This window comes from Moschus berezovskii, chromosome 4 (genome assembly GCF_049115385.1).
Source record: "Moschus berezovskii isolate FMDL1 chromosome 4, NW_MosBer_1.0, whole genome shotgun sequence".
Taxonomy (NCBI): Eukaryota; Metazoa; Chordata; class Mammalia; order Artiodactyla; family Moschidae; genus Moschus; species Moschus berezovskii.
The window spans coordinates 40,584,208-40,611,572 of NC_142463.1; the positions used below are offsets into that span (position 1 = coordinate 40,584,208).

Here is a 27,365-nt window from a genome sequence, read left to right on the forward strand (position 1 = left end):
GTCTTGGTGACTTTTTATATAAATTGTGACATTTTGAAATGTCATTTTTAATCGGATAATGCTTTTTCCTTAAAGTGTATTTTAACTGATATTAACATAGGTACTCCAGCTTTTATATGCTTCCTATTTTTGCATGATGTGTCTTTTTACTGGTATTTATTTTGTGTCTCTGTTGCTAAAAGTGTGTATATTGTAGACAGAATACAGTTGAGATTTTCTTTCTTTCTTTAGTTCTAGCTATTCTGACAATTTCTGTCTTTTAATGGGGAGTACTTAGTCAGTTAATATTATTTTGATTGTTGGAGAACTGAACTGATTTTACTATTTTCTGTTTTCAACGCCCCCCCCTTTTTTTTCAGTTCTCTACCTTATTTTGGACTTCTGAATATTTTTTGAATTTTCCTTTATTTTTAGCTATATTGCTTTTCATTTTTTAAATATATGGTCTAGAAATTTATTACAGCCTTTTTAGAGTTAGTAATCTATCACCTCATGTATAACCTAAAACCGTCACAAACTTATAGGTTCATTTTTTTACTGTTCTTTATACTAGAGTCATCATATTCTTACATCCACAAGTATTGCAAACTACAGAAGGAAGTGCTATTGCTTTGGCTTTAAACTGTCATATGAATTTAATAAATAAAGGAAAGAAAAATCGCATATTTATCATTTCCAATACTATTCATTTTTTTCTAAACATACCAACTGATATTAAGCCTAAAGACGTATAGTGCAGTTTTCCTGGTTACAAATTGTATTAGTATTTATGTTTCATGATATTTTGTACTCAGAAAATGTCTCTATTTTGTCTTTTTCTCTTAAAAGATGTTTCTGCTTGAGATTGAATTCCAGATTGACTGTTTGGTTTTTTTTTTAATTGTTTCGCACTTTAGTAATGTCCCATGTGACCTGGACTCCATAGTTTCTGATGAGGACTCAGTGCAAGATGTTATTACTCTGTATGCATTGTCGTCCCCCCACTTCCACCCCATGGCTACTTTTAAGAGTTTTCTCTATATCTTTCAGTTCAGTTCAGTCGCTCAGTCGTGTCCGACTCTCTGCGACCCCATGAATCACAGCACGCCAGGCCTCCCTATCCATCACCAACTCCCTGAGTTCACTCAAACTCATGTCCACAGAGTCGGTGATACCATCCAGCCATCTCATTCTCGGCCGTCCCCTTCTCCTCCCGCCCCAACCTTTCCCAGCATCAGAGTCTTTTCCAGTGAGTCAACTCGTTGCATGAGGTGGCCAAAGTATTGCAGTTTCAGCCTCAGCATCAGTCCTTCCAATGAACACCCAGGATCGATTTTCAGTAATTTGACTATGGCTACCTAGACATAGCCATCTTTATATTTATCTTGCTTGGTGTTTGTTGAGCAGTCTGAATCTGTAAATTTATATCTTTCGTCAAATTTGGGGACTCTTTTGACCATTATATCTTCAAATTGTTTCTCTTCTTGATTATATGCTCTCCTTCTGGGTCTCCAATTATACATACACCAAATCTTTTAATATTTCACTATAAGTTCCTGAGACGATACCACCTTCTATTATTATTTTAATTTTTCCCTCTCTGACCTTCAGATTAGATAATTTTTAAATTGATTTTTGAATTCATTCATATTATTTCCATTCTACTGTTGACCTCTCCAAGTATATTTAAACTTTTTCAGATGTATTTAAAATTTTTTTGTATTTTTTCTTTTTTAAATTATGAAAGCATGATAACACATTTACAGAAGACTTGGAAAATACAAAGCAAAGTTACGTTTAGTTCCACTGTGTATTACAATTTTTCTTAGCAGACTAAGATTTTTAGTTGGAGTTTCAATATCAGATTCTCAAAAATTGATAAAATGAATAGACAGAAAAGTAGAAGGATATAGTATACCTGAAAAGCACTATGAACCAATTCAACATAATTAAGATTTATACAGTTTTTACACAATAGTAGGATATAAATTTTATTCAAATTCTCATAGACTGTAAGCCAAGAGATACTGGAATATATCCAAGGACATAAAACAAGGTGCAAAAATTTCATGGTCTAAAGATTTTGAGATTATACAGAATCTATTCTCTTATCACTGTGGAATTATGTTAAAGATCAATGTCAAAAGATATTTTAAAATAACCTACATATTTTCAAGTGCATTGTGTCAAGGGAGATCTTTGACTTAGCTATTGAAAACTTCAATGAAGTTAGAAGACTGAAAAAACATTGAGGGTGGTTACAGAGAAGAAAGCAATTAAATGAGAAATTAATAGCAAAGATACTTTAAAAACCTCACATTTTTGGAAATGAAGTATCCATTTTTAAATTGTGGTTGTATCTAAGAAGCCATAATAAGGAAAGTGGGAAAATATTTGTTAAGGGAATAAAAACGAAGAGAATTTATCAAAATTTGTTGCATACAGCTGATGCTACTCAGTGCAACTAAATACAATGTGAAATCCTGAGTAAGGTATGAAAACAAATAATGGATACTAACATAAATATTTGTGAAATTTGAATAAAATTTGTACTTTAGTTAATAATACTGTATCACATTGTTATTTTCCTGGTTTGTTTGCTTCATTTGTTTTGTTTCTTACAATATAGTATTTCTTTATTCTTGGGATTGAATTAGAAGTTTCAAGCCTATTCAAAAAAATTTTTTTAATCAGTAAGACAATAAGCTTTCTAGATTGTCAGCAGTAATACTATATGTCAGAATAAATCAAACTATGTCAAAGTTTTAAGTGAATATACATTGCAAATCTATTTTTCTGTTCATACTTAGTCAAACAAATAGAATCAAAATGTCATAAATTTTTAGCTAGGCAAAATTTACATACTATATACACACACACACAAAGATTTTTCTACTATACTTGACAGAGGCTTGAGAAAGAGCAACAACAAAAACGAGATGTGGAGATTGGAAAGCATAAAATAAATGAAATGGGAGCACTGAATATGAAATAGAAAATGCAAAGCAACTAGATAAAAGTAAAAGATCATCATATAGCCCTGTCCTTTTGAAACATGGCTGCTCATTAGAATCACATCCTGAGCTCTGGAGGAAAAAGAAATAATACCTGGGCATTTGCATTTTTCAAAAAACTCCGTTTTTTTTTTGTGTGTGTGTGTGTGCATTTGGATTTTAAAAAGAGATTACAGGTTTTTCTATTAAATGGTAGTGATACAGAATTGTTATTTTCTGACCAATGATAAAATGGTATTAAACAAATAATACATAGTCACAATAGTGAAAGATGTGTATCAGTTTTCACAGTCAGTAGCCAGAAAAAAATAAAAAATAAAAGATAATGACAATTGCAAGTCATAATGGAAACATGATGGAAACATGATTAACCTAACAATAAATAATCACATACAATTTGGTGGGGAGGTTAAGTAGAGTGATGTAGTAAATGAAAACACATAAATGTACATGTTCTCATCCCCCCCAACCAGTCTATGTATTTTGGTTGGTGTATTTAATCCATTGACATTTAAGGTAATTATCAATATGTATGATCTTATTACTATTTTCTTAATTGCTTTGGGTTTATTTTTTGTAGGTCTCTTCCTTGTTTTGTTTTTCCTGCCTAGAGAAGTTCCTTTTGCATTTGTTGTAAAGCTGATTTGGTGCTACTGAATTCTCTTGCTGCTGCTAAGTCACTTCAGTCGTGTCTGACTCTGTGCGACCCCATAGACGGCAGCCCACCAGGCTCCCCCGTCCCAGGGATTCTCCAGGCAAGAACACTGGAGTGGGTTGCCATTTCCTTCTCCAGTGCATGAAAGGGAAAAGTGAAAGTGAAGTCACTCAGTCGTCTCTGACTCTTCGCGACCCCATGGACTGCAGCCTACCAGGCAAAAGTACTGGAGTGGGGTGCCATCACCTTCTCCGACTGAATTCTCTTAACTTTTGCTTACCTGTAAAGCTTTTGATTTCTCTGTCAAATCTGAATGAGAGTCTTTCTAGGTAGAGGATTCTTGGTTGTAGCTTATTCCTTTTAATCACTTTAATTATGTTGTGCCATTCCCTTCTGGCTTGCAGTTTCTGTTGAGAAATCAACTGATAACCTTACGGGAATTCCCTTGTATTTTTTCATTTTTCTCTTGTTCTTTCAATATTTCGTTTGTGTCCAATTTTTGTCAGTTTGATTACTATGTGTGTCACTGTGTTTTCCTTGATTTTATCCTGCCTGGGATTCTGTACTTCCTGGACTTGATCAACTATTTCCTTTGCTATGTGAGGGAACTTTTCAGCTATTATCTCTTCAAATATTTTCTCAGGTCCTTTCTATCTGTCTTCTCCTTCTGGGACTCCTATAAAGTGAATGGTGGTATGTTTATTGTTGTCCCAGAGGTCTCTTAGGCTGCCGCCTTCTTCTTCTTCTTTTTTTTTTTTTTTATTCTCTTTTCTATATTCTGTCTTGTAGCATTAATTTCCACTATTCTGTCTTCCAGGTCACTTATCCGTTCTTCTGTTTCACTTATTCTGCCACTGATTCCTTCTAGTGTATTGTTCATCTGTTTGTTTGTTCTTTAATTCTTCTAGATCTTTGGTAAATACTTCTTGCATCTTCTCCATTCTTTTTCTGAGATCTTGGATCATCTTCACTATCTTTATTCTGAATTCTTTTCCTGGAAGGTTGCCTATTTCTACTTCATTTAGTTGGTTTTCTAGGGTTTTATCTTGTCCCTTCATCTGGGTCATAACCCTCTCGCCTTTTCATTTTGATTAACTTTCTGTGATATAGTTTTCATTCTAGCTTGGCAGCAGGATTGTGGCTCTTCTTGCTTCTTCTGTCTGCCCTCTGGTGGATGAGGCCTAAGAGGCTTGTATAAGCTTCCTGATGGGAGGGACTGGTGGTGGGAAAAACTGGATCTTGCTCTGGTGGGCAAGGCCACACACTCAGTAAAACACTTAACTGTCTGCTGATTGGTTGGGCTGTGCTCCCTCCCTGTTAATTATTTTGCCTGAGGCAACCCAATCTGGAGTCTGCAGGCTCTCAGTTCAGTTCAGTCATTCAGTTGTGTCCAACTCTTTTCAACCCAATGAACTGCAACACGCCAGGCTTCCTTGTCCATTACAACTGCTGTACCTTGCTCAAACTTGTCTATCAAGTTGGTGATGCTATCCAACCATCTCTATGGTAGAGCCAATAGGCTCTATTGTAGGGCTAATAGCAACTTCCAAGAAGACTTACACCACGGGGCTCCTCCCAGGAAATAACCCCATCCCACGCCTCCACAAAAGGCCCTCCAACACTAGCAGGTAGGTGTGGTTCCGTCTCTGTGGGGTCATTGCTCCTTTCCCCTAGGTCTTGGTATGAACACGATTTTGTTTGTGCTCTCCAAGAGTGGAGTTTCTGTTTATCCCAGTCCTGTGCAAGTCCTGTAATCAAATCATGCTGGCCTTCAAAGTTAGAATCTCTGGGGATACCCAGCCCCTGTGCTGCATCCCCAGGCTGGGTAGCTGGGGCTCAGAACCTTCACAACAGTGTGAGAACTTCTTTGGTATTATTGTTCTCCAGTTTGTTGGTTGCCCACTTGGCAGCTTCTCCGTTCGTTGTGCTTCCCTGATAATTCAGTTGGTGAAGAATCCACCTGCAATGCAGGAGACCCCAGTTTGATTCCTGGGTCGGGAAGATCTGCTGGAGAAAGGGATAGGCTACCCACTCCAGTATACTTGGGCTTCCCTTGTGGCTCAGCTGGAAAGAATCCACCTGCAATGTGGGAGACCTGGATTTGATCCCTGGGTTGGGAAGATCCCCTGAGAAGGGAAAGGCTACCCACTCTAGTATTTTGGTGTAGAGAATTCCATGGACTGTATAGTCCATGGGGTTGCAAAGTGTCAGACACGACTGAGCAACTTTCACTTTCTCTCCTTTGTGTTTGGACATGGGGTATTGTTTTTTGGTAGATTCCAGTATCCTCCTGTGGAAGGTTGTTCAACAGCTAATTGTGATTTTGGTGCTCTTCTTGGAGGAGATGCAGGTCCCTCTACTCAGCCATCTTCAAGCTCCAAAAAATTTTCAGGTATATTTTTCAGCTCTAAGATTTCCACTTGCTTCTTTTTAATAGACTTTGTTTTCCTCTACTGAGACTTTTCTCTTTCTACTCATTGCAAGAACAATTTTCCTTTGAATTCCTGAGGATAGTTATAATGCTGTGCTTAGTCACTGATTCACGTCAGACTCTTTGTGAATCCATGTACTGTAGTCCGCCAGGCTCCTCTGTCCATGGGGATTCTCCAGGCAAAAATACTGGAGTGGGTTGCCATGCCCTCTCCAGGAGATCTTCCAGGGATTGAACCCAGGTCTCCTGCATTGCAGGCTGAGCCAGCTGAGCCACAAGGAAAGCCAAAGAATACTGGAATGGGTAGTCTATCCTTTCTCCAGGGGATCTTTGCAACCCGGGAATCAAACTGTAGTCACATGCATTGCAGGTGAATTCTTTACTGGCTGAGCTACCAGGGAAGCTGTTTTAGAATCCTGCCTGCTCATTCATCTTCAAATGTCTGAAGTTAATCTCTGTGATTGACTTCTTTTCTTGAGAATTGGTGACACTTTGCTTTTCCTTTATATATCAAAAAATTGGGTTCTTCTCTGGAGATTGTGGGAAAAACATCTGGATTCTGTTATATTCCAATGAGGAGTGTTGAATTTGTTTGTTTTATGTGGTAATTAACTTGGGCATAAACTGCTAATTTGTCTCTTTGATAACAGCTCAAATTTCAGGTCAAGTGTTTATATATAGCTTACCCCATACATGAATAGTATAGAATGTAAGAATTTTTCTGCCCCCAAATATATTTCAAGCACTTGAGCATTTAAAACACATTATGGTACAAATCTAGTTTTTATTAATATTAATTATTTTTATGAACTGTTATTTGACACTAATTCTACCTGAAAGATTTGAAGTTTAATGTTTCATGCCACCAAATACATCACTGAGACATACTAAAGCATATGCATATTGGTTTTATAAGAAATCAATACTGGGCAGGTGCTAATAATACTCTAAGTTATTCTTTCATCTGAGTATGAACTCAAGGTCTCATCCATGAAGAATTCAGATCAGTTCAAGCAGTAGATTAGGATCCATCTGAAAAGCAAGAAATAGATTTTACACAAAATTATATCCTTTTTTCATATGAAAAGAAATATACTTAGTAGCAGAATGATTTGCATGTGGCCTAAAAGCATAAAATACCTCTTCAAAGAGATTGTGAATAGAGAATCAGTTATAATGAGTTGGTTTATGTGCTAAAATGTAAATAATCAGTCCGAGGAGCCTGGTGGGCTGCCGTCTATGGGGTCGCACAGAGTTGGACACGACTGAAGTGACTTCACAACTAACATGATGTTTAGAATTTTAAAGCTGGAAGGGACCTTGGAGATTATGGGTACATGACCAGAAAGGATAGATAACTTTTCTCCTTTTTTTTTTTTTTTTGACAGTTCTCTTGTAGTTTGGAAGAGAGAACAAGAGTTTCATCTTTTGATTTGAAAGACTTGAGCTCCAGGCAGGACTCTCTCATTTACTATTTTGTTTGATTTTTGGCATTATATTTAACTTTTTCATTTATCTATAAAATAGGGATAATAGTCTGTCTTGTAAGATTGTTTGAAAGTTGAATGGTTCACTCAGAGTGGGCTTTCAGTATTTTGAGTTCTGCTTTCAGAATATAAAAGGATGGTAGAGTATGAATTTAGGAGTACACCAGTGAGAAGACTGCTGTTCTTAGCCTACTTTTTAATCCTTTTAGGTAAGGTCCAGAAGAAAAGATCTATAAACTTCAGAAGGAGAATTTCTAAGAGGGGATAATCACAGAAAGACGGTGGAAGGGACTAGTGGGAGCTGTAAATACAAACCACACTGGATAAGAAATGTGAGCCTGGATATGGGATATACATTGGCTTTGCATTTGTATTCGTTCTGTATTCCTACTCTCAGAAACTGGCCACTCTAGAAAAGTTTGATTATGTTGTTGAACTGTACACTGGACCACAGGCAGAAAAGGGCCAGTGGGTAGAGAAGAAGAGGGAATGTGGAAGAGCTGAGCACTTGGGAGTCTTGTCTTTTGAATTCTGGCTCTCTGTGCCTAGTACTCGGTAGGCATTTAGTAAATATTTGCTGGGGGACAAAATGACTGGAGTTACTCTTGTACCGCAGTATTCATATCTCCAGAATCTAGGCTTGTGTTGGGGTTGCCTTGCCAAGTGTAATGTAGTGTAGTGGTACCCTGAAGGCTCTCATTTTGTTTGTAATTACCTACTGAAATATGTTCAAGGTTCAGACTTGTTCAGACTAGAGGAATTCTGGAAGTGGAATGGATTCCTTTCTTTCTTTGCCCCCTTCCTTTCCCCTCATCTTTCCACAGGGGATTTGTTTAAGCTGACTCCTGGTTTAGTTCATCCCCTCACCCAAATCTATTCTTGGCTCTGTGTTTATTGTAAGTATAATATTTATTAAATATTTGTTGAATGAGTGAACCAAAGGCATTAAATCTGAAGGAGGGCAAAAGAAAGGTTAAGGTGTATTGAAGCCACCCAGATGGGGAATTTATAGTGAGTCAAAGAGCTTCCCTGGTGGCTCAGATGGTAAAGCGTCTGCCTCCAATGCAGGAGACCCGGGTTCGATCCCTGGGTTGGGAAGATCTCCTGGAGAAGGAAATGGCAACCCACTCCAGTACTACCACCCAGAGAATCCCACGGACAGAGGAGCCCAGTAGGCCACAGTCCGTGGGGTCACAAAGAGTCGGACATGACTGAGCGACTTCACTAACAAATAACCAAGGACCATAGCAAATAGATGGCTCTTTGAAACCAGAGCCCCAGCAAGTTTAAGCCGGTTAGTGGTTAGGTTTCCTTCATTGGAAATCAATCTCGATCTCCTTCAGTTCTTACTGTTCTTGATCTGACTCTCCAAAAGAGGTTATCTTTTATATTAAAAATTGTCTTCTCTACTGCCTATGAAATCATTGAATGCCTTGTTAATAAGATAGAATGGTTGTCTGTCAGTTTGGAAAGATAGCATGGGAGGGGATTCAGTGGTTGACAGTTTATGTGGTTCTTTAGTTCCTTAATATTTCCTTGCATATTTTCTTATTTTTATCCTCTTAATGGCATTGTACAAAGTGCAGGTATTGTTATCCCATTTTCCATGAGAAAACTGTAACTCATAGTCAGTTCAGTTGCTCAGTCATGTCCAACTCTTTGCAACCCCATGGACTGCAGCACACCAGGCTTCTCTGTCTATCACCAACTCCCGAAGCTTGCTCAAACTCATGTACATCAAGTCAGTGATACCATCCAACCATCTCATCCTCTGTCATTCCCTTCTCCTCCTGCCTTCAATCTTTCCCAACATCAGGATCTTTGCTAATGAGTCAGTTCTTCGCATCAGGTGGCCAAAGTATTGGAGCTTCAGCTTCAGCATCAGTCTTTTCAATGAATACTCAGGACTGATTTAAAGGAAATCAGAAATCAGTCCTGAGTATTCATTGAGATTCAATGTTCTACTATATATTTTTAAAGTTTTGTTTCCAAAGGTATGGGGGAGGTACTGCAGGGGGTGTGACAGAATGTAAGGACCAGCAATTTAACTTACTTGTTTGATATATTGAAATTTAATATGAGGTTTTGTGTGTTTTTTAATGGCCTATCACTTTATAAAAGATTTACAAACCGTTATGCTACATCATGCTGCTTTCCAGGAAAAAAACCATTCAAGGTTGATCTGTTTTCAAAGAAAGGCAAAAATACTGTGATTAGAGAATACTCATCAAACTTTGGAAGAAGTATGAAAATATTAAATACTGTAAGTGTCTTTGCAGCAGAAAGAAAATTTGTGGTTGTTTTACCTCTTCTAAAAATAAAAATTTAGGAAGCCCAAACTCCTGAGTGTTGGGACCTTGTCAGAATAACTCATGCTATAAAATACTTTGAAGATATTGGGAATGAATGGAAAAACTATAGATCATGAGCTCTTCAAGGGGGAGATTCTGAGCATACCACTGATAAGTGGTAGACAGTTGATGGATTCAGCAAACATTTGTTGAGGACTTACTATACACTTGGCATTAAAGGAAGAGAAACAAAGAGCTTATCCCAAAGACATAGTTAAATTACAAGAGACATGTGTTCATATACTTGGTATATCTTGCTAATCTCTTGCAGGTGATGGCCCAAAGGAGGCATTTATGAGAGACAGAAGGTAGTCTCAGTGGACTGTGGATCCCATCTAGTGTGGCAATATTTTGGGTTACATTCAAATTATGTATGCTTTTCTAGAATTGTAATAAGTATGGCATGAGTACAAGAACTAGGTATAGCTAGGTTGTGTTGCATTTTGGAAAGTGATTTATTTGGCATGATGTTTCATGTTCATTTAATAAATGCTGGTTGAATTATCTTATTAAAATTTTACCATAACCCTATGATACAAACACAGTTCCTCTCCCTCTTTTAGAGTTGAAGGAAATGAAACTCAAAACTATTAAGTTATGATGCCCCAAATCAATGGTCCCCAACCTTTTTGGCACCAGGGATCAGTTCTGTTAAAGACAATTTTTCCAGAAATTGCAGGTGAGGGGGAATTGGTCTCAGGATAATTCAAATGCATTTGTTGTGCGCTTTATATCTATTATTAAATCAGTCCCAAAGGTTGGGGACTTCTACCCCAAACCAGTCTTGAATTAGATGATAGGACCAAGATTTTAACTTTAAAATCCATATTATTAATCATTGTGCTATGTTGCTTTTCATACTTCTTTCATTGCCAGTCCTTTCATGTTTTCAGTTTTTAAGAGGAAGGTGGTTTATTCTCTGCTGAGAGTATTACACATTAACCAAAGTAAGATAAATAATATGTCTAAACATTGTAAGTACTCTGATGAAAACTCAGCCACTAAATGAAGAAAAGACGGAGTTTAAATAACCAGTTGACCTGGGACAAACAATGGTAGGGTGCCTTCTGCCTTTTAGTTCTAATAATCACAAGGATATAACTTGTGTCTTATGAGGAAGTGCATTCTATCACTAATGGGTTATCCTGCAGGAACATAAACAAGATATAAAAATAAATGAAGTCCTTGATTTATTTAAAGAGCAGACCCCTTTGTCTTTTTCACACTTAATCATTATTCCTTTATTATCAGTTGGTTCTAATTTTTGTTATTGTGGAGCTTCTATGGGGCTATTGACTTTTTTGTTTTGCTTTGTTGGGATTGAAGGCGGTGGTAAATAGTATCCCCTAAAGAAGAACTTTTTGGCTCAGCTGGTAAAGAATCTGCTTGCAATGCCGAAGACCCAGGTTCGATCCCTGGGTCAGGGAAGATTCTTGGAGAGGGGAATGGCTACCCACTCTAGTGTTCTTGCCTAGAGAATCCCACGGACAGAGTAGCCTGTGGGCTAGAGTCCATGGGGTCACAAAGAGTCAAACATGGCTGAGCAACACACACACACACACACACAAAGAATAACTTTTAGCAAATTGAGCGAGTGAACAAAGTACAGCTGTTTGGCTAGTCTGTAGGGTTTAAATATAGTGAGCTTCCTTTGTGTTGCACAGGAGTAGAAGTCGGTAACTGTTCGGAATTCTTAGTGTAGAATCGTGGTTGGTACGGTTTTTGTTAGTGCAGTTTCCATGGAGAAAGTAACAAACCTTTAGCTGCCCCAGAACTCCCAGGTTCTCTCCCAGTGTGAAGCTATACAGTAATCAGAGCTATTTGAGGACCTGCTCAGCCAGCTTCAGAGAGGGAGGAAGAAAACAAAACAAGGTAGGCCAGGAGAGAGAGCAGCCTGATAACTACTACCTCACTGTTTAAGAAATGGCAATTTAGAATTTGAAATATTTAACTATCTTGTTTATATTTTCATAAAAATATATATGCAACATATGCTGCTCCGAATTCTTATATATATTTGGAAGTTAAAATATGTGTGTATGCATGCATGAAAGCTGTAATTCCTGTACTAAATATAGACCAGCTGACTTCAGGGGTTCATATTGTACGTTAGCCAATGTATGCCTGGTGTTGAGATAAACTGAGATAATCCTGCGCTCGCTCACTCCCCCCTACACTCATCCTGTATGCTCACATATTTTGTTATAATGTACTGTGTATCCATTGTTTACATATAAATTGTACTCTATGCATATATTTATAGCACACTGTTCATTTTTACATTTGTGTATTCACACCAGTTATAGAAAAATGAAATTTCCTCTATCTCCCGCCATCATCACATACTTATATTTCAGGCTTGAAAATTATGGCTGCAGTTTTTTCGTGTTGTTTTGGCAACAACCCAAAGTAATCCATTTCCTCGTTCCTTTAATTCTCACACTGTGTACTCCCCTGTGTGTGTGTGTGTGTGTGTGATGGAACACATGAAGGGGCTGGTACCGATTCTCCCCCAGCAGATACAGGGGAGGAGGGGCAGTTGCTGGCAGGCACAGCTGGCGAGAAGAGGCTGCAACCAGGAGAGGGGCTGGTAAGGCCTTTGGGGCAGGGCAGGAAAAGACATGCAAGCTCCGCCAAAATGTGCATCTCTTCCTACTCCAGCTGGAGCTTTCACTCTTCGCATAACTCTGCCATCCATATGTGAGTAAACGCCTTGTTTCAATGACGCAGAAGTTTGAGCCTGGCCTTTTGACTCAGTCAAAACTTCATTTAAATAAAAGGGAATAGGCTGAGTCTAAATCCTCATTCTAAAAGCCAGGAAGACCACATCATGAGACATGAACATTCCACTAAAAATGGAAACAAGCCCATTTTAACGCACATTTTTAGTATCATGAGTTTGGATAGTATCAGGAAATGCTGGCGAGGAGGTAACAGCCAAGATTTCTTCAAATCCTCCTATCTGCCCTCCCAACTCTATCTTCCATCTAAAACTGCTGCTCCTATTTAAAAAAAAAAAAAAGCTCAGATCATCTGCACTAGTAGAATGCATAAACATATGCATATTCGAAAACCTAGCAAACAACTTAAAAGCAGGGACCAATTTATCCCTAATATATCCCATGGTGCAAAATGAAATACTTGTGGCGGTGATGCAAAGGAATTAATTGCTGCTAATATCAAGATCCTTCAATTGGCTAAACACTTTGAAAATCTGGTTCCATGAAATAACATGTGGTTTGATAAAATTGGAAGTTCACCAAGATCTACAGCTTTATTTATAATATTAGAAGATTCTGGGCAGGTAGGGATCATGTTGAAATAGCTGCTCATGGGCATTCTCACTGGTTGTTACTTAAGCAGCCTTTAGTCCTTTTATATGCTGCAAAGAGCATGCTGGCTTTTCTACAAAGTCATCAAGAAGTGTCACTGTCTTATCCACTGACGCCGGTGTCAGGCATCACCCTTCAGGAGAGGTGTGAGCGTGAGTCCTATGGAAGCAAACAGCCAATACAAAGCACACCTAACCCTGGTTCTTGTGTTTGCAATCCTCCCTGTCATCAGACAGGCAATGAGAGGACCTTTCTCAATCCAACTGTGAGTTAGAGAATGATATCAGATGCAACTTGGCAGAGGAACACACAGAACAGCTCAGAGAAGGATATAATAAAATTGTTGTGGTTGAGGCAAGTATCCTCATTCCTCTGGTGTGGAACCCACGTGGGAAACATTACTCTGTGTTGTTGTTTCTAGCAAGTCTTAATAGGAACGCATTTCCTACTAGCAGCCAACATTTGCACCTCATCCAAGTGGTCCACGTGACTGTTGTTTTTCCTAATTATAAAAAAGCAGAAACCAAAACCTGTATCTCTGTATTAGTGCTTCAAGCTTTAGGCTTGCGTCATAAAGTCTGGCTGATTGCCCACTACTCAAGTATCAATGAAGCCAAGAAATGGCTTTCTGTCTACTGAGATAAGCATGTTATAAGTTGGCTTCATTGTGTGAATGTCGGGCCAGGGGAGAGAGTGCATCTACTTGCTGTGATAGTCAGGCCACACTGAAGACTCAGATGGTTAAGGATATTCAAGGCTAGATTTCAACAACTGAGGAAATCAAATGTTTATAAATGCTCTCTCTGATACTATTACGTTTCCTTAGTTTTAAAGGGAATACATGTAAAAATTTGTTGCTCAAAAAAATGGGGTATGCTGTGCATTAGGCTCTGTCTTGCATTGACTCATATTTTTGTATAGGGAGTAGGAGACCTTAGACTTACTGTCATTGAGCCCTGCTGCTCTTAGTACTCGGAGAAGGCAATGGCAAGCCACTCCAGTACTCTTGCCTAGAAAATCCCATGGATGGAGGAGCCTGGTAGGCTGCAGTCCGTGGGGTCGCTAAGGGTTGGACACGACTGAGCGACTTCACTTTCACTTTTCACTTTCATACATTGGAGAAGGAAATGGCAACCCACTCCAGTGTTCTTGCCTGGAGAATCCCAGGGATGGGGGAGCCTGGTCGACTTCTGTCTATGGGGTCACACAGAGTCAGACATGACTGAAGTGACTTAGCAGCAACAGCTCTTAGTACTATGTATCAATGAAGTCCTAAAATGGCACATTTTTATATTCCATTGGAATGGTAAGTCAGATTAATTTATAATTAAGAAAAGGGAAATGGAAACATCTAGTTTTTTGGTTTTTTGTTTTTCTTCCATTGTGTCTCAAGATTGCCTTCCCCAGAATTGGATTTAATGAGGTCTTGGCCAGGTTGAAGATGCGAAAGTAAGTGTTTAGTGGCAGATTTTTGCTTGCTTGCCAGCCTCATCTTTCCACTTCATTGCTGAGCTGATTGACACTTGCTGGCGAGTGTTGACCCATCCGCTCTCAGAGGAGCCATGAAGAAAACTAAAACGCTCTGGCCAGTTGGCCTCCCAGTGGAGGATAGGTCAGATTTTGTCCTTCATTTTTACAAAAAAGCAAGTCCCTGCCAGGCGCTGCCCCAGGTTGCAAGGTTGGTTGTAGATATGAGAAGTTATTTGCATTTGTTGTGGGAAAAGTAGCCTGGGGTAGGGTGAAACTGCAGCTTTCCAGAAACCTCCCAACTGACCCCAGCTCCCCTAATACATTCCCCCACCCCACCTTGTTACTTAGAATGCTTCTAAGTATATACATGTGTGCCCAGTTGTGTCCGCCTCTTTGTAGTCCCCTGGACTGTAGTCTGCCAAGCTCCTCTGGCCGTGGAATTTCCCAGGCAAGAATACTGGCAGTGGGTTGCCATTTCTTACTCCAGGGGATCGTCCCAACCCAGGGATCAAACCTGCATCTCCTGCATTGGCAGGCAGATTCTTTACCACTGCATCACCTGGGAAGCCCTCATACTTGGAGTTTATAAGTTATGCACAGTTATTTTTACTGTAAATGAGAGCTTTATGTGGTAAGAGTAATGGGACTGGGTTTTCTTTCCATTTCTCTGTATCCCACATGGGCCACCGGAGTATTCCTAAAATCATGAACCCCAGGGTATTTCAACACCTTTCCTCCCTGATGCATAAACTAAGAAAGCTTATCTCAAAAGTTGTAATGTAAAAGGTTAGATTATCCTGTATGCTGTGGCCAGTGTTTCTCCCTCATCCCCCAACTCTCAGCCTCCTGATTTTTTCCAAGGTTAAAACTAGGTTAAACTGCTTTTTCCTTGTGAAGGAACTGACTGTAAACTTTCAAGGCCTGAGCACTTGCTTATTTTGGTTTAAAGGAACCTCAGCCCAGAGGCTTCTATTACAGAGTGAAGTGGGGAGAAGTGGGTTGAAGCCTGCCCTTCCTTTTGTTTCTTTTGTTATGATCTGGTTGTTAAGGGTAGAGTGGGGTGAAAAACAGGGCAAAAGCCCATTGAGCCCTTGAGTTGATAACCTTGGCTTTCAGGAGGCTGGGCTGTGTGTTTCCATGACTCTCCTGGAATACCCAGTACAAACTGCTGCCCAAACCAAACCCCATTATAACCTTTTAAGCAAACCTATGTTTTGCTTAAAGAGAGAAGCTGCCGCTCTCAACCATTTCCCAGAGCTCAGCCTCCTTCAGCTCTCTGGCATGTCAGCACTTGCCTCCTGTTTTTTCCATTGCGTGCCTCCCCAGCTCAGCCACAGGGGCCCCACCTCTCCCAGAATTGGGGTATGTGACCCTGGAGCCCAGACAGCCTTGCACATAAATCTTCCTGGTCCACCTGCAGTTCATCTGTCAGCGGCCGCCCCACTTCTCCCCTAGATGTGCTATTCCCACACATCCGTCAGACAACCCTGAAGCCTCCGCGGGCCATTGGAAATTCAGACGGGCCCTGTCCCATCTCCGGGTCTTCATCTGTCTTGTCCTGTATCATTGCCTGCCAGGCCCAGGCTCTTCCACACTTGAGACCAAAGCTTGGAATGGATCAGCAGCCACACCACAAGTATGGCCAGTTGCCATCAGGGTGCCTTATCTGAACTGGTGCTCTTTTCTCAGCAATAGGGACTCCAGAGCAGCTTATATCATCCAAGAGGCAGAGGAAGATAGGGAACTAGAGAGGCTCAGAGCTTCTGATTGGCTTAAACCAGATATGAGCAATTTTTCCAAGTTATCTGCCCTTTTTTGAACTAGAAGCAGGTTTTCCCAATATGACAAGTAATGGTATATTGTAGGGAAATGAATAGAGTAATGAAGGCTTTTAAGTCTCTTCTCGATGCTAGGTATACATGAAAGAAAAATGCATAGCCTAGTGGTTCAAAAGCACAGGTTTGATCTAATTATTCTATTTATTTGCTGAGTGACCTTGGGCAAGTTAATCTATCAAAACTATAAAAATAGCAAATAGTAAGTACCAAGAGTTGTTGTGGGCACTTTTTTTGTTTTTAAAGGCATCTTCCAAAATTGCAGTTTCAAAGTGCCTGGCACATAGCAAGCAATGGGTAAGCATTAATTATTGTTATGTTATTGGCTTCTTAGGAGACATGGGATCTGTAAATGAGGAAAGATCAACCATGAGTGGCACAGACCCCGAGTCCTAGCCAATTTTGAGAAAGAAGGACCTGAGAAGTCTTCAGAGAGGCAAACGCAGGGCTGGGACTGGAAGAATGAGTAGAACTTAGATCATTTGATCTGGGAGAGTTCACATTTTCCTGCAAATTGGAGGAGCTTCTAGCAGAAAGAGAACGGAACTGGGGATTAGAAGCCCTGGCCTCTTTGTTTTCTGCACTTACTCAGCATGAGCTTGGGTGCACCACTGAGCCTTGATTTCCTGATGGTAGAGAAGGGGCCGGGAATATCTGCTTTGCCTGGCTCCCAGTATTGTTGGATGAGTCACGAAAAAATGCTTTGAAAATGGTAAAGTGTGACACAAGAATAAAGTCATTACTAAATCCTTAAATTTAGAAAAAGAGGATCCCAGAAGAGTCCCTACCTGTGACTGTAACTATATAACCTACATAATACTGTGCTGTGGAAGAGGTGCCGATAGCCCTAGTAAGGTCATAGCCCAATGTTACCATCCTGACTCTTCTAGGCTCTTTGGGTCTCTGTTTATATTGTCTGAGTCCCTACATCAATTCCCACAGATAATCACAATGATAATAATAGTAAACAGTCACTACCATTTATTTGGCACATATGATCAGTTAGACACTCTGCTAAATATTTATAAACATCAGCCATCTTGGTTCTCAAACAATGTCATGAAGCAGCTATTGTTATTTCCAGTTTAGAGGTAATTAATCCCCTGGAGAAGGAAATGGCAACCCACACCAGTATTCTTGCCTGGGAAATCCCATGGACAGAAGAACCTGGTGAGCTACAGTCCATGGAGTTGCCAAAGAGTCGGACACAACTTAGCGAGTAAAACAACAACAAAGTTGAGGCTTAGAGAAATAATTTACTTTGGCTTCATTTACTTAGTAAGTGACAGCTTGATTTGACTCAAATTTCTTTGACTCCAAAGCTTAAGCTCTTTGTGCCATTTTACTGTTAATTTTTAAGGGGAAGAATGCTTCCCCCACCCCCCAACCCCCGATTTGTGTCAGTTTTCCTGAGGAGAATTAAGCATGAGTTAAAAGAATAAAATGGTTAATGTTCAGGGAGTCCCTCTCCCGTTACTTATGGCTCCATAGTGTTTCCTTATCACCACCACATGCTCTTCCTAGTCCAGAGACTGGGGTATAACAAAGAGAATAATCCCTCGTAGTCATCCTGGGGTTTATATTAATATAGTCATTGTTACATTGGAACGTCACAAAAAGTTCTTGAAACTATGTTATCCTGTTGTACTCTTGAGGACACCAAGACTAATGGAAGTCAAGAAACTGACCCAGATTTCCAGGTAATAATTGGGAGAGTTGTCTAGAATATTACAACTGTTACTAATAAAAATAATAGCAAGGGTGTGGTGTTATTAATATCCTATAAACAATGTCCGACATGAAACAGTAAGATTTCCACCTTGAATCTTGGAATGCAATGGTGTGATGCTTGTGCTTGAGTATACTTAAAATTATGTCTATGTTACCGACATTTAAATAACCAAATCCTGAAACTTGCTGGAAAATGAAAAGGTTTATTTTCTTGAGTAATAAGGCTGAAATAGAAAGAAAGGGAGATCAGCTAGTAGATTCTTATCACGGCACAAAGGTTTCTGAATGTCAAATGTTAAACTCTTCTACATTCAGTAGGAATTTTGCTCTGAATCTCCAGTTCCCTGGGGTACCTTTCCTGTCTGTGCCTGTCAGCTTCATTGTTATGTATTTTAGATAAAGCTTTCCCCAACATTCAAAACTCCTTCCGGCCCTTCCTTTTAGGACAGAGACATAAATAAAGTGTGTACTATGCCTTTGCATTTTTGTTTTCTTTTACCTTGTTCTACCCGTATGCCCACCCCACCTCCAATCTTCAGAAGTATAAAGCTAAGGTAAAAAGCTTTTTAAAAAAGCAGGGGAGGAGTGGGGGCTCTGGGGAAGTATGCAAATGACAGAAATGTCTATGGGAAAATTAAGGGAAGTGAAATTCAGCAAGAAAGAAATTCATTGATGTTGTGATGAAACGTTGTCACTGGAGATGATGACAAATTAGAATCCGTTCCCATGGGGACTGGCCAGCTACCTACTCATCATTTGACCCATAGCTGGATGCTGGCTAGCTGAAGAATTGACCCAAAAGATGACAAGATGGTTTTAGCCCTGTCGTCTCATCAGCATTCAGGAACCCCTTAGGGGATGAAGGGGAGAGGATAAAGAAGGATAAAAGATGAAAGCTGAGCCATGGAAAGAAAAATGTTTTTAATTACACTGAGAAGGATTGTGGGTCCACCTGTAGCTTTTTGTTGAGAATGTCCTTTGTTTTCTTCTGTCTGCAGGGATCATGGCAGGATACAGACCCAGAATATGTCTGGCCTCTTGGAAGTTTCTGCCTTGGTAGCGGGTCCTCTCGAATTTAACGGATACATTCAGGATTTAATCTCTCTGTGGGCTATCTTTACTCTAATAGATTCTGTTATGCTTGCCGAGCAACCTGGATTTGGTTGGCATGCTAAAAGAGATTGCTTTTAGAGAGGGAAAATCTACCCCACGGTGGAGCGTGAGGTTTCTACTGTGAGTCACCCTCACAGTCCTTGTCCGAAGGGCGCCCAGGGTTCGTCTCAGGCAACAGGGTCAAAGGGAGCCAGATCACCCCCTGGGAGTCCAGAGACCCTCAAGTTCCCCATGCCTCTTTTTTTTTTCCCCCACATACACAATAGGAATTATAATTTCATCTTACTATTCTGTTGTGACAGATAAATTAACTCAGATCGAAACCCAGAGGAAAATACTGAATGCTGATGTTCACTTCCTTTAGGATAGGAATGTTACATTTATTCTGTTCTCCTTCCAGGTAATGATCAAACTGGAATACCCAGAACTAATCAGGACAATTTAAGTTAGTTCAGCAGAGCTGATAGCACGGTAGTCAGGCAATGACAGGCATTGTTTTGGAGGGTACGTTACTTCAAGTGCGTATCCCTTTTTCTTATTGGTGGTAGAATTCAGCAATTCTAAACTTCAAAGTTTTGACTTTCGTAGGAATTATGAAAAATTCCAAATGTAAATTATTAAGATATAATTCTCATGAGACTGTTTATGGCTTATGGTATGCTGCCAAGAATTTCATAGCACTGATTCAAATGGGTTTGAAAAGAAATCGCGGGAGGTTGTTGGTCTAAGAATTCACAGAGTAAAGCAGTGTTGCCCAAAGACTAAGGCTTGGGTTCTGAGACAGAATGCTACTGGTTTTGGATCCCAACTTTACTACTTACTAGTTTTGTGACCTTGAGCAAGTTGTTTTTAACGATGGAGGTGTGTAGTTTGTAGGGTTCCCAGAAGGATTAAATTGTCATGTACTTGTGAGGTGCTTATAACAGTGTCCTACACATGATTAATATGGGCAGTTTTTTAAAAATAAAGCCAGATAGGGTGTCATAACATGGACACTGAGGAATTACTGACCAAGAGGAGCGAATCCCAGAGGAGAGGGCTTTCTTCTGAGACCTTTTGTTCATTATCTTGTGTGTCTGGACTCTGTATGTAAGTAACTGCTTCCACTAATGAAGAATGCTGCTTTAGGCCCTCCCTAACTAGAAGGCCAAAGGCAGATACCACCCCCCTGCTCCCCCATCCCCAGCAGAGTCCATCTCCCATCACACAGTAACCACCTCCCACCCCCACCCTAGGAACAATTCCACAGCCAACCCACTCTGTGCCTTGGCTGATTATGTTCATGGAAGTTCTATTCCTCAGATTGTGTGATTTTAAAATCTCAAGCCACTATTGCAGCTTTTCTTAAGTTTGGGCACCGTAGTTGAGCAGGTGAATACCCAGGTTTTATAGACAAGACAGTTATGAGTTTTCAATGAGGGAGTGAAGTCTTTTATTCTGTGGTTCATTGATATGAAATGTCAGTACTTATTGCAGGGGCCCTGTGCCTAGTATATGGAAAGTACCACTATATGTAGGTTATCATAATTTTCTGAGGAAAGTTGAAATCTCTTTGCAACAGATTTATAATTTACAGGCTACTGTCTTGACGATTCTGATGGTTTCGATGCAGTGTCTCTCTCTGAACAGCTTTGTTTAGCATAGCTTCAACACATTTATCTTATGAAGGAATTCCACCTATGCTGGGTGTTCTGGTTACTTGTTGCCATGTAAGAACCACCCCCCTACACACACACACCCCCTGCCAAACGTAGTGACATAGACAACTTTCTTCATGCCTACGGATTCAATGGTTCAGGCATTGCAGGGCTGGCATCTCTGTTCCATAATGCCTAGGACTCCATCAGCGAAGGCCAGGGGCTAGAATTATCCAGAGACTTCTTGACTCATATCCGGAGCCAGGCCGAGATGACTTGAAGACTTTCTTAGCTAGAGCTGCCAAGCAAATACTTTACCGTGGCCTCCTCATGTGTCTTGGACTTCTTTCAGTAGGGTGGTTGAGAGCATTCCAAGAGAGACAGGCAGAAGCTGTATGGCTCTTTATCACCTAGCCTTGCAAGTTACATAGTGTCTCTTTCTCTGTGCTCTACTGGTAAAAACCATCATAAGCCTATCCAGATTCAAGCAGTGGGAGTAGAGGGACCCTCACTTCTCAATGGAGAGCAAATTTTTTATAAAATTACTCGAGTTACAGCTTAATCTTGGATGAGTTAGATCCTCTGACTTCTATTAATACCTGTAGTAAGCAAGTCATACAATCTGTATTCCATCTACTTAACTATGTTATTGCATAATAAAAGCAGCCAAAAATGATAGATGAACAAATTATTGGGTTTCAATGAAACATTATCAACACTGAGTTTCAAATTTCATAAATTACTAAGTATCACAAAATATTTTTTTTTAATTTCATTTTAAAATGTAAGAGTCATTCTTCAGTTCAGTTCAGTCACTCAGTCATGTCCGACTCTTTGCAACCCCATGAACCGCAGCACGCCAGACCTCCCTGTCCATCACCAGCTCCTGGAGTCCACACAAACCCATGTCCATAGAGTCGTTGATGCCATCCAACCATCTCATCCTCTGTCACCCCATTCTCCTCCTGCCCTCAATCTTTCCCAGCATCAGGGTCTTTTCAAATGAGTCAGCTCTTTGCATTAGGTGGCCAAAGTATTGGAGTTTCAGCTTCAACATCAGTCCTACCAATAACACCCAGGACTGATTTCCTTCATGATGGACTGGTTGGATTTCCTTGCAGTACAAGGGACTCTCAAGAGTCTTCTCCAACACCACAGTTCAAAAGCATCAGTTCTTCTCTGCTCAGCTTTCTTTATAGTCCAACTCTCACATCCATACATAACGACGGGAAAAACTATAGCCTTGACTAGATGGACTTTTGTTGGCAAAGTAATGTCTCTGCTTTTTAATATGATATCTAGGTTGGTCATAACTTTTCTTCCAGGGAGCAAGCGTCTTTTAATTTCATGGCTGCAGTCACCATCTGCAGTGATTTTGGAGCCCCCCAAAATAAAGTCAGCCACTGTTTCCACTGTTTCCCCATCTATTTGCCATGAAGTGACAGGACCAGATGCCGTGATCTTCGTTTTCTGAATGTTGAGCTTTAAGCCAACTTTTTCACTCTCCTCTTTCACTTTCATCAAGAGGCTCTTTAGTTCTTCACTTTCTGCCATAAGGGTAGTGTCATCTGCATATCTGAGGTTACTGATACTTCTCCCCGCAGTCTTGATTCCAGCTTGTGCTTCATCCAGCCCAGTGTTTCTCATGATGTACTCTACATAGAAGTTAAATAAGCAAGGTGACAAATATACAGCCTTGACATACTCCTTTTCCTATCTGGAACCAGTCTGTTGTTCCATGTCCAGTTCTGACTGTTGCTTCCTGACCTGCATACAGGTTTCTCAAGAGGCAGGTCAGGTGGTCTGGTATTCCCATCTCTTTCAGAATTTTCCACAGTTTATTGTGATCCACACAGTCAAAGGCTTTGACATAGTCAATAAAGCAGAAATAGATGTTTTTTCTGGAACTCTCTTGCTTTTTTGATGATCCAGCAGATGTTGGCAATTTGATCTCTGGTTCCTCTGCCTTTTCTAAATCCAGCTTGAACATCTGGAAGTTCACGGGTTTTTTTATTGCTGAAGCCTGGCTTGGAGAATTTTGAGCATCTCTTTACTAGCATGTGAGATGAGTGCAATTGTGCGGTAGTTTGAGCATTCTTTGGCATTGCCTTTCTTTGGGATTGGAATGAAAACTGACCTGTTCCAGTGCTGTGGCCACTGCTGAGTTTCCCACATTTGCTGGCATATTGAGAGCAGCACTTTCACAGCATCATCTTCGAGGATTTGAAATAGCTCAACTGAGTTCCATCACCTCCACTAGCTTTGTTCATAGTGATGCTTCCTAAGGCCCACTTGACTTCACATTCCAAGATGTCTGGTCTAGGTGAGTGATCACACCATTGTGATTATCTTGGTCTTGAAGATCTTTTTTGTACACTTCTTCTGTGTATTCTTGCCACCTCTTCTTAATATATTCTTTTCCTGTTAGGTCCCTACCATTTCTGTCCTTTATTGTGCCCATCTTTGCATGAAATGTTCCCTTGGTATCTCTAGTCTTTCCCATTGTATTGTTTTCCTCTATTTCTTTGCATTGATCACTGAGGAAGGCTTTCTTATCTCTCCTTGCTATTCTTTGGAACTCTGCATTCACATGGGTATATCTTTCCTTTTCTCCTTTGCTTTTTGCTTCCCTTCTTTTCACAGCTATTTGTAAGGCTTCCTCAGACAGCCATTTTGCTGTATTTCTTTTTCTTGGGGATGCCTTTTACAAATAAGTAATGAGCCAGATTAGAATATCATGATGAGCTAGATATGACTTTTTTAAAGTTAGAATTCTCTAACTGTGTAGAAGAGACACTTGTGTATTCTCAAGTGTTTGTATGTTTGAATGTGTATGAGAGAAAGACAAACGTTTGCATTTTTTTCTTCATTTTGAAAGTGAATTTGTGACGATGTTATTTGGAATTTCAGTCCTTTCAAGCACACTTTATTCTGTTACAGAAGATTTGTTCCCAAGGGCAGTGAAGAACTATACTTTTAGGTGGGAAATTCTTGATATTTATTTTTGAACTTAAAGATAAAAGAATTTGTTCTTAATGGAGTTTCAGAAATACATGTTTAGTTTTGAAATAAGTATCCCATGATTTTAGGAGGTTGTGATCCTTAGACCAAAAGATAAGGTTGATGATTCTATGGGAAAAATTTTTTTTACCTTTATTAAATATTTTTTGTAACTGCAAATTATTTATTTTTAGATTTAATGAACATAAAATCGCATTTCAATAAATATAACAAGATATATTGCATAGAAAAAAGGCCATAAAATCTTTGTAAACTGTTTACTTAACATATGTGTATCAGTGATTACTATAGACACTCATTATTCAGTTTTTCTTCAGTTATAACTAAGCAAAAAGTTACATGTAAAAAAGTCATACGTTTTTTGTACATTTTGAATCAACACCATCCAAATCAGTATTCGTTAACTATTTTTTGTCTCCCATCAATGTTAGGCAGCGCATCGTAGTTGATGAAAATACAGATGAACAAAAACATATGTGCTACCTGCCCTTACAGAGCGTGCAGTCTAGTGGGGTAACCAGATGTCAAACAGATGATAGTATAAGGGGGGAGTGCAGAGCATTATAAGAATATGCACTAGGTTTTTAAGCTTGACCTGTTACTGGGCTTCCCTGGTGGCTCAGTGGTAAAGAATCGGCCAGCATGCAGGAGACCCAGGTTCAACTGCTGTGTAGCGAAGATCCCCTGGAGGAGGAAATGGCTCCAGTATTCTTGCCTGGGAAATCACAAGGACAAAGGAGCCTGGCAGGCTACAGTCCATGGGGTCACAGGGTCTGACACAAATGAGCAACTAGCACTGTTGCTGTCTCTCATCCTCATCTGCCCATTAAACGTGAGAGTCTGGAAAAAAAGGTTTGCTGGATTAGTGCAAACTGCTGTTAAACCTAACAGCATATCTGCTGATAATGAATGGTGATATCTCTGTATTTAGGCTACATTTTGAAGAACTACAGGCATATTTGATGGCTTCTTTCATGTCACTTTGGGAAAGGAAAACCAAAGAATGAAATAGAAATATGTAAATGTTGAAATGTTTTACACTTTTTTCCTCCTTAAGGTATCATTTTGAATGGATGGAAAACTAACCTAGAAGAACAGTTTGGGACCTTTTGGGTGGATTACAAGTTGGACTAATTATCTTTGATTTTTCTCTACATTAAGTTTCTCAAATGGGGCATCATTGATTTCTGGGGACACATAATTCCTGGTTACTGAGAGTTGTTCTGTGCATCACAGGACATCATGGAGGATCCTGGCCTCCACACACCATGCGCCATTATCATTCTCAACCAAGTTATAACAACCAAAATTGTCTCCAAACTTTGCCCAGCATCCCCCGAGAGGCAAAGTCACCAGTGGGACGTTTAAACCACGTCTGCACATGTTATTACAAAGACCTCAACAAGAACAATGTATGTTTTTTTTTTTAAATAGTGAAAACTCTTAACTCAGGGAGTCGAATTACAGGTGCGCATGTTAGTTTTTGAGACACACAGGTCCTCCTTTGAAAATGCTGAAATGAATTTGAGCAACCTATTATCACATTAAACATTACACTCGTACTCTTTTTCTGGTGTCTGGACATTTTTCTAAACTTTATAGTGTGTACAGTATTTAACAAGGTTGAGGACCTCAGTTATTTAATTGAAACTCTGAAAGTGCCCGAGTGTCACTGGTACAAAATCAAAAATTAAAAACAACTTGAAAGGAATAAATGAAGATATTCTGATTTGGCTGCATGGTCTCAGCTTGTAAGCTACTGGATTGTGTGTGCAATGCATGACCCAAAGGAGATGATTAGTTCTCCTCTAGTGTGCTGGTAATGAATAGCTCTACAAAACCAATTAGCTATAATTCTATCAGTCATTTCATTTGGGTAACATTTTGTTTAAGGGGAAGAAAAACAATACTGTTTTCCTTGGAGATCTGTAATTAAGCTGTGATATTTGGTGGGGACAATTGAGGAAAAAACAATATGCTTAGCAATTTGCTTTTGCTATTCCCATATGAAAGTGTACTATGTAGTGTTCTGTTAAGAAAGACATTTGCCCATGTTAAATGTATAACAAACCAAATACAAGTCTATTTCTAACTATATATATTTTATTTTATCTGAATGTCTGCGCTTTACACCTTCAGAGATTATCCATTCACATGGAAGGCTGTGAATGGTGCCCCCTGGAGCTGTGTAACAGAAAATACTGAGTATCATTTCCCTTCATGTATTTTCCTCCTTAAAAATCTGTGTGAATCCAGAACTATGAATAGTGGCATTTTTTTCTTCCAGTCACTATTTTGCTCTGTAACCCCTAACATCCACTTATTGTCATGTCAACAATAATATCAATAGGCTGTTTCTTCCACCCTGGGCATTTTTATGGATCGGTATTGTTTTATCTGAATTTGAACACATGAGTAGTTCTTAATGTATCTTTATCTATTATAAGATAGAAGTTATTATTTTACCACAGATTAAGTATTCTTCTTTGACTTTGGGTATTTTGCCATTTTTGTTTAACTTTACATGATGAAATAAGACATGAATATGTTTTTGTTTTATCAGAAGTTCAACATAGACAGCTTGTGACAAACGTTAATGTATAGTTAAAAGTACAGTGGGTTACTGTCCTGGTCTTTTGACTTATTTTGCTTACTCTCATCCCACAGCTAGCCAAAAAAATCCGAGAGAAGTTCAACCGTTACTTGGATGTGGTCAACCGGAATAAGCAAGTTGTAGAAGCATCCTACACAGCTCACCTGACCTCTCCCCTAACTGCGATTCAAGACTGCTGTACTATCCCACCTTCCATGATGGAGTAAGGCTTGGAGTTTTTTGTTGTTTAAGCCAGGAATTAAACTGCCTTCCATTCATATTTAAAATACCTATTTGTTTATTGCAAACGTATTCCTATCTGAAATAAACCCTTTACTTTTATATAGACAAGTAATTTTTAAAGAAGTGTGACTATATCCAGGAAATTCCTGGATCTTCCCTGCTCACCTTTTGTCAAGCTGGAGTCTAGGTTCAGAATATTGTTTGAGTCCAGAGTTGACTAAGTCTAGAAAATTGCAAACATTTTTTCATGTGTTAACTAATGTGTCATGAATAAGATAGTCTCACTGATAGAGCTGATTTGCCTAATTTAAGGGAATGCTTTTCATCCTTGACACATTAGTAGCAAAAATTCCTACATCAGTCCTGGGTGTTCATTGGAGGGACTGATGCTGAAGCTGAAACTCCAATACTTTGGCCACCTGATGCGAAGAGCTGACTCATTTGAAAAGACCCTGATGCTGGGAAAGATTGAG

General features: G+C 39.5%; 1 protein-coding gene across 2 annotated transcripts in view; it reads left to right on the forward strand.

Annotated features, from left to right (window-relative positions):
• The window catches only part of CACHD1 (cache domain containing 1), a 249,188-nt gene that overhangs the window by 111,959 nt on the left and 109,864 nt on the right, over positions 1-27,365 (forward strand). The window contains exons 1-2 of one of the 2 annotated variants that reach the window (XM_055401969.2): positions 12,541-12,617; positions 26,724-26,872. In XM_055401969.2, the coding sequence (XP_055257944.1) occupies positions 26,865-26,872 (8 nt within the window). In that variant the 5' untranslated portion in view covers positions 12,541-12,617; positions 26,724-26,864. Of the gene's footprint in view, positions 1-12,540; positions 12,618-26,723; positions 26,873-27,365 lie in introns of those variants that run through there. The other variant, XM_055401968.2, reaches the window with a different exon arrangement.